The sequence below is a fragment of the Tiliqua scincoides genome, chromosome 5 (assembly GCF_035046505.1).
Source record: "Tiliqua scincoides isolate rTilSci1 chromosome 5, rTilSci1.hap2, whole genome shotgun sequence".
Classification (NCBI taxonomy): Eukaryota; Metazoa; Chordata; class Lepidosauria; order Squamata; family Scincidae; genus Tiliqua; species Tiliqua scincoides.
The window spans coordinates 109,084,358-109,092,783 of NC_089825.1; the positions used below are offsets into that span (position 1 = coordinate 109,084,358).

The 8,426-nt window shown below is 41.9% G+C and overlaps 1 protein-coding gene across 1 annotated transcript; it reads right to left on the reverse strand.

Moving 5' to 3' along the window:
* On the reverse strand, positions 1-1,008 carry LOC136653076 (olfactory receptor 14A16-like). The gene has a single exon (XM_066630000.1). It carries the CDS (start codon positions 1,006-1,008, stop codon positions 1-3), a length of 1,008 nt encoding a protein of 335 aa, XP_066486097.1.
* Between the last annotated feature and the right edge of the window lie 7,418 nt (positions 1,009-8,426).

An 8,426-nucleotide genomic window follows, 5' to 3' on the forward strand; every position in this document is an offset into this window, starting at 1 on the left:
TCATAAGTGAACATGAGGGATCATATTCTTGGTTGGAAACTTTGGGTACAGCAGCTTCCACAGAGCAGACTTGACATCCTTATTCCTCATGCTGTAGATTATTGGGTTCATCATTGGTGGCAATACAGAATATATCACAGCAAGCACTTCATCCGAGTTATATGAAGAGCTGGAACTTAGCATGAAATGGGAAAGGATACCAGTACCAAGTAACAAGGAGACAACTATGAGATGAGGAATGCAAGTGGATAAGGCCTTTTGCCTGTTCTCCACAGAGGACATTCTTGATACTGTGGTGAAGATCTTCACATAAGACATGATAATGCACACAAAGCAGCTGAGACCCAAGGCTGCACTAAGGAGAAGCATCCACATTTCATGGAGATATGAATCATCACATAAGATCTTGACTAGGTGTGGAATTTCACAGAAGAACTGGTTGATGATGTTGGAGCAGAAGGGCATTGAAAAAATGGTCCCTGTGTGCAGACAAGCATTGAGGAAACCTGCCATCCATGCGCTACCTGCCAGTTGTAGACAGGTTCCCCTTTTCATCACAGTCATATAGTGAAGAGGGTGGCAGATGGCAACGTAACGGTTGTAGGCCATGACAGCAAGAATGAAAATATCAGAGGAAATGAAGAAAAGGAAAAAAAGCAGTTGTGCCACACATTCAGAATAGGAAATGTGTCTAGTATTCATGAGCACATTGGTCATAAACTTAGGCATGGTGGCAGAGGTGGATCCAAGGTCCCCAATGGATAGGTTGATTAGAAAGAAATACATTGGGGTCTGAAGGTGAGCATTGAGGGTTACCAAGGTGATGATGAGAAGATTCCCCACCAGCACAGTCAAGTACAGTGTTAAGAAAGCCAGCAAGTGTACAATTTGAAGTTGCCGTTCCTCAGACAATCCCAGAAGTAAGAAATCAGTTATAATAGTTACATTAGACTTGACTTCATTAATATGTTGACCGCTGAGGAAGAAGAAAGATAAGTATAAACACATATCGGTGGACTTACAATAATACGGTTCCCTGAAACAAACGGAATTACTCCAACTATTTTATTTTCACAATGATGTTATTAAAAACATCATACAATACATACAATAACTGGCTAGTTTTGAGCTGAGATCATCTAACAAGGTATTCAACAGCCTCTATTGAGATACCAGCATGACAGAGAAATGAAATGAATTACAGAACAATACAAGATATCTTTATGCAGTGAGAAAAATCTTCTAGGGACTCCGAATACCATTGTTGCCGAAACATTTAACTACCTGCATTTTACGTATGCAGAATGGTCCAATCATCTAAAATGTGAACGCTACCTTTGAGGTCCTGGCTTTCAGCTTCCTGCCTCCAGGCCTCCAGGACCTCCCAGCTACACTTGCCCACGTCGTTGGTGCCGATACGCACCACAGCCGCTACCTCTCCCCCAGCACTGTCTACTAGCCTGTCTAGACAAGAAGTGATGTCCGCAACCTTCGCACCAGGCAGGCAGGTCACCATGCGGTCCTCACAACCGTCGCAAACCCCCCTCTCTATGTTTCTAATAATTGAATCCCCCACTACAAGAAGCCCCCGACCCCCCTCCCGCCAAGGGTTATCCCGAGTGCATTCGGATACGGGCCCATCCCCTGGAGAAGGGGTCCCCCCTAGGGGATTGTTTCCCTCCTCTCCAGGATGACGTCCTCCAGTCCCGAGAATTCCCACCCAGGCAGCCAAGGAGCTGCACGACTAAGGTTGGGACGAAGCCTGATCATCCCCAGAAGTCTCCCCACAGTCCTCCTCTGCCTGCCTGCGCTTCTCCAGGTCAGCCACCAAGGCTTCAAGGGAGCGGACGCGTTCCCTGAGACCCTGGAGCTCCTTGCACCGAGGACACACCCATGACTTATTCTACAGGAGATTCTACAGGAGAGACAGGGAGGAGCGTGTTGGAGGTTGGGCTTATTCTACAGGAAATTCTACAGGAGAGACAGGGAGGGGCGTGTTGGAGGTGGGGTGGCCGTTTATGTTAAGGAAGGGAAAGAATCCAGCAAAGTAGAGATTGAAGGTGGGTCCAACTCCACTGTAGAATCTCTGTAGGTTAAATTACCAGGCCTGAGGAGCGATGTAATATTGGGGGTGTACTATCGTCCTCCAGACCAGAAATCGGAAGGGGACCTTGAAATGAGGAAACAGAACAGGGAGGTGACAAGGAGGGATAGGGTTGTAATCATGGGGGACTTCAATTATCCTCATATTGACTGGGTCAATTTGTGTTCTGGTCACGAAAAGGAGACCGGATTCCTTGACATGCTAAATGACTGTGGCTTAGATCAGCTAGTCACGGAGCCCACCAGAGGACAGGTGACTCTGGATTTAATATTGTGCGGTACCCAGGACCTGGCTAGAGATGTCAATGTTACGGAGCCATTGGGGAACAGTGATCATGCTGCGATCTGTTTTGACATGCACGTCGGGGGAAGAATACCAGGCAAATCTCTCACAAAAACCCTTGACTTTCGATGGGCGGACTTCCCTCAAACGAGGAGGCTGGTTAGAAGGAGGTTGAAAGGGAGGGTAAAAAGTGTCCAATCTCTCCAGAGTGCATGGAGGCTGCTTAAAACAACAGTAATAGAGGCCCAGCAGAGGTGTATACCACAAAGAAAGAAGGGCTCCACTAAATCCAGGAGGGTGCCCGCATGGCTAACGCGCCAAGTTAGAGAGGCTGTAAAGGGCAAGGAAGCTTCCTTCCGTAAATAAAAGTTTTGCCCTAATGAGGAGAATAAAAAGGAACATAAACTGTGGCAAAAGAAATGTAAGAAGGTGGGGGCGGAGCTAACTCTCAACGAACTTGCAGTGAACTTTGGGGGCTCCCGAAGAGACTGCGAAATAGATGTGTTTTCATGTGCCTAAACAACTAAGGCACGCTTCGGTGCCAGGAAGACGGTACGAAGTGCTGAGAGTTTGAACGGGGGGTCCTTTGAAACAGGCAATTTCAAGGATTTCTCTCTGTTTTGCTCTGTGCTGAATCATATCTATCCCGGGCGCCATCTTGGAGAAGCTCGGAAAGTTGAGAACCCGTCCTCCCACGGCCTAGATACAACAACATCACAGCGGAAAAAGCTATTAAGAGTAAGTGAACTTGGCTCGTTAAAAAGTTTTACCGAGAACTGTAAGTAAGAAGTCTGGAGGAGAAGGAGATAATACAAGATTATTCACGCTGGAAGTTAGCCACCCAGGGGGGGAATAGGTGAGTTGGTATTTCCCCTGCTGGAGTAAGTACAAGATTATTTTTTTCAATGGTATGTACCGAAGAGAAATAAATAAGTAATCTTCAACGAAGGAAATAAAGTCTACTTTCATTTTCCCAGCAAAAAGCCTTGATTTAAGTCTGGTTACGGCTACTTTCGGTTTCTCAGCAAGAGGCTTGAATTTTTTTTGGTCATTTAAAGGCATACTAACCTAATTTGAGTGTGTTGATTTGACTGATTTTTTTTTTTTTGGATATTAAAATTGGAAAGTAACCCTGGATAAAAAATTGGAAAGTAGCCCTGCAGGAAGTGGTTCAAGTTGGTGTTGATAAAAATGGCTTTTGAAAATTTAAAAGATGGTTGTGAAAGCCAGGCCTGGTTGATGGACTTTGTGATGGATTTTAGAAGAGAAATGGAGCAACAGGTCAGAGAACTGTCTGAACAAATTGGGCAAATAAGTTCCTCCCTTGTAAACTCGCAGGAACAGATTATAAACAATAGAGAAGAAAAAAGAATGGATCAGATGTCCGGTGAAGTTAAAGAAGTGGAGTATTTTGAGATGGGACACGAGGCGGAAGAAGCAATTGTCATAATAACTAAGGACCTTAAGGAAGAAAAAAGAGGAAATGTTCAGAGAGCAAGCTGTCTCAAGAAGAGGAAGAATTTATGGACTGAATTCAAGAATAACAGAATGAAGAAGAAGAAAGAAAAATACAGGGGGGCCAAGAAATTCAATAGACTTAAGATGAAAAAGAAGAAAAAGAAGAAGTGGAAGATCCAGTTGGAAGACTAAGAGGGAACACCAATAAGATAGAGCACAAAGCAAGCAATAAGAAGAAGGTCAAAATGGTTGAATAATAAGTAGAATTTTTTTTTAATTATATTAAATTAAAATAGATTTAAATGAAAATTTGAAATATAAATATTGCGGAAATTAAGTGGTATTAAGATAAATATTTTATTAATTATATTAAATTAAAAGGGAATTTGGAATATAAAGGGAATGAAAAGGGAATTTGGAATATAAGTATTTTGAAAATTAAAGCGGTAATCATATGAAATAAATTAGATGGAACTGTAAATTTGGAATATAAGTATTGTGTAAACTAAAGTGATATTAAGATAAATAAAAGTGTTATTTTTTAAAAGAGAAGATAAATAAAATAAATTATAGATGTTTATTTTGGAGAAAATATTAAACCTGTATTTTGGGTTAATAAATATGTGGTGGATAAGCGAAGTATAATATTATTGTAATTGGAGATATTTGTTTTTAGATGTGATATTAGAAATTAAGAATTAGATAAGAGATTTTATTTTAGAGGTTAGTTTAGTGGTAAGAAGAGTCTATAAGCAAAACTTTGAAGTTTTTTTTTGATTGGATAGTTATGAAAAATGATATATAATATGTTAGAAGAGATTGAAGGGGGTAATACCATTGTAATCAGAGACTTCTTTTTTAGATGTGATATTAGAAATTAAGAATTAGATAAGAAAGATTTTATTTTAGAGATTATTTTAGTGGTAAGAAGAGTAAAAGTAAAGTAAAATTTGAATATGATGGGATCGATAAGATTAGAGGAAAAATATGGAATGTTAAAGTATTAATCAGTTGGGGTAATGAATATGATAATTTTTGTATTGATTAGTAATTTCGTTTGGATTAATGTTTGTTGTAATCGATGGCCACCAGCCTTGTGTGTAACCTATGTAGTCCTAACCCTAAGTCTATCCAATTTTCCTTACCTGTATCTGTAATAAATAAATAAAGCATTCTTTAAAAAAAAAAAAAAAGAAAGAAATGTAAGAAGGTGATATGGGAGGCCAAGCAAGACTATGAGGTACTCACGGCCAGCAACATTAAGGGGAATAATAAAAGCTTCTTCAAATATGTTAGAAGCAGGAAACCCACCAGAGAAGCAGTTGGCCCTCTGGATGGTGAGGGAGAGAAAGGGGAGAGAAAAGGAGAGTTAGAGATGACAGAGAAATTAAATGAGTTATTTGCATCTGTCTTCACAGCAGAAGACTTTGGGCAGATACTGCTGCCCGAATGGCCCCTCCTGACTGAGGAATTAAGTCAGATAGAGGTTAAAAGAGAAGATGTTTCAGACCTCATTGATAAATTAAAGATCAATAAGTCACCGGGCCGTGATGGCATCCACCCAAGAGTTATTAAGGAATTGAAGAATGAAGTTGCTGATCTCTTGACTAAAATATGCAACTTATCCCTCAAAACGGTCACAGTGCCAGAAGATTGGAGATATTAAATGTCACACTGATCTTTAAAAAGGGAAAGAGGGGGGACCTGGGAAACTGTAGGCCGGTCAGCCTAACATCTATACCGGGTAAGATGGTAGAATGCCTTATCAAAGATAGAATCTCAAAACACATAGACGAACAGGCCTTGCTGAGGGAGAATCAGCATGGCTTCTGTAAGGGTAAGTCTTGCCTCACAAACCTTATAGAATTCTTTGATAAGGTCAACAGCATGTGGATGCGGGAGAACCCATAGACGTTATATATCTGGACTTTCAGAAGGCATTTGACATGGTCCCTCACCAAAGGCTACTGAAAAAACTCCACAGTCAGGAAATTAGAGTACAGGTCCTCTCCTGGAGTGAGAACTGGTTGAAGACCAGGAAACAGAGAGTGGGTGTCAATGGGCAATTTTCACAATGGAGATAGGCAAAAAGCAGTGTGCCCCAAGGATCTGTCCTGGGACTGGTGCTCTTCAACCTCTTCATAAATGACCTGGAGACAGGGTTGAGCAGTGAGATGGCAAAGTTTGCAGATACCAAACTTTTCCGAGTGGTGAAGACCAGAAGTGATTGTGAAGGCTCCAGAAGGATCTCTCCAGACTGGCAGAATGGACAGCAAAATGGCAGATGCGTTTCAATGTAAGTAAGTGTAAGATCATGCACATTGGGGCAAAAAATCAAAACTTCACATATCGGCTGATGGGTTCTGAGCTGTCTGTGACAGATTATGAGAGAGATCTTGGAGTGGTGGTGTAAAGGTCGATGAAAGTGTCGACCCAGTGTGAGGCGGCAGTAAAGAAGGCCAATTCTATGCTTGGGATCATTAGAAAAGGTGTTGAGAACAAAGCAGCTAATATTATAATGTCATTGTACAAATCAATGATAAGGCCACACCTGGAGTATTGTGTCCAGTTCTGGTTGCCACATCTCAAAAAAGACATAGTGGAAATGGAAAAGGTGCAAAAGAGAGCGACTAAGTTGATTACGGGGCTGGGACACCTTCCTTATGAGGAAAGGCTATGGTGTTTGGGCCTCTTTAGCCTAGAAAAGAGAAGCCTGAGGGGGGAACATGATTGAGACATACAAAATTATTCAGGGGATGGACAGAGTGGATAGGGAGATGCTCTTTACACTCTCACATATCACCAGAACCAGGGGATATCCACTTAAAATTGAGTGTTGGGAGGTTTAGGACAGACAAAAGAAAATATTTCTTTACTCAGCATGTGATCAGTCTGTGGAACTCCTTGCCTCAGGATGTGGTGATGGCATCTGGCCTGGATGCTTTTAAAAGGGGATTGGACAAGTTTCTGGAGGAAAAATCCATTATGGGTTACAAGCCATGATGTTTATGTGCAACCTCCTGATTTTAGAAATGGGCTATGTCAGAATGCCAATGCAAGGGAGGGCACCAGGATGCAGGTCTCTTGTTATCTGGTGTGCTCCCTGGGGCATTTGGTGGGCCGCTGTGAGATACAGGAAGCTGGACTAGATGGGCCTATGGCCTGATCCAGTGGGGCTGTTCTTATGTTCTTATTCTAGTTTCAGTTTTTGATCTCCTCAGTGAGCTGGGGAGATGCCTACCCATCATCTCCCTCAACTTCACAACTGTCTGGTGGGCATCCCATTTACCATGAGTAGAAAAAAGTAATGGGATTGAGAAATAGTAGGAACTTCCCAAGGAACAATATCAAAACACCACTAATGACATTTCACAGTTTCACTAACCCCTTTTGGAAGCAAGAGACTATTATCAGCAATGTAAGTGTGTGACCTATGGTGTGTTTCACCAAGAGGAGTACTACCAAAATGAGCACAACACAAAAACAGCTCCTCTAAGCAGAAGCGGATTTCTATCAAGATCCAAAAGAAATTCAGACAATTTATTTCATAAGATACTCCTTTTGCAGCCACAAGGGTCTCTCCCCTAATCAAAAAGTGAAGAAGAGCCTCAGATCAAAGGGGGATGTTGCCATCCTGACGAGAATGGCTTCTACTTTCCAGACCCACAAGCCCAACCCTAAGCAGCCTACACAGGAGTTTCAGCAACAGCAACCATTTCCAGTATCTGCTACTTTCTTTTCTTTACAATTCCCCATCTTCCCTGCAAGTCACACCAAAAATAAAAATGAATGCCCTGAAAGTGTGAAGATGGTGGGAGTACCACCACTGAGTTCTGGAAACAGGAGCCTCTCCCAGGACAAATCACAGCCATGTCTGTGCAGGGAGGGGAATCTGGATTGCGATCGTATCCATGGCCAATTTTGAAAGCCCCACACCAGAATCTTGCTCAGGGTTCCTGCACTTGCTAGTTTAGGAAGAAATGAGACTTGCAGAGTAAAAGCACAAGCAAGAAGTAAATATGTACATTAACTTGCAGTGAGGAATATAAAACTGTTGTCAGACCATCCTGTGTTTTAATCCAAATTTTTTCATCAACATCTCATCAAAACAACTTTTCCTATTTTCAATCCATATGGTTCTTCTAAGGCTTTCCAAAAATTATTTAACTGGAAAATCCAGGATTTATGATGATATATCACTTTTGAAATAACACTTCATGAAGTCCCCTCCCCCAAATCTCTCTCTCTCTCTCTCTCTCTCTCTCTCTCTCTCTCTCTCTCTCTCTCTCTCTAGCAAAGCAATAGTAAACCTGTCTGCTGAGGGAGGCAACAGCAGAAGTTAGACGGCTTGTGCACCACCTCTGAACATGAAAATGTGTTTCTGTCACACAAGGAGTTAACAGATGCCAAGGAAGGGATGACCAAAGCATGATAATGTCCAAAGCACTCAGAAGTCCCTTCTACTCGAACAAATACTTGGAAACATTTAAGGGTTGACAAGGGAGAAAAGAAAGATTACTTTGTTAAGCCCAAGGTTCTGCATGGAACAGGAGCCCATTCTACAGAGACAAAAGGCACTTCA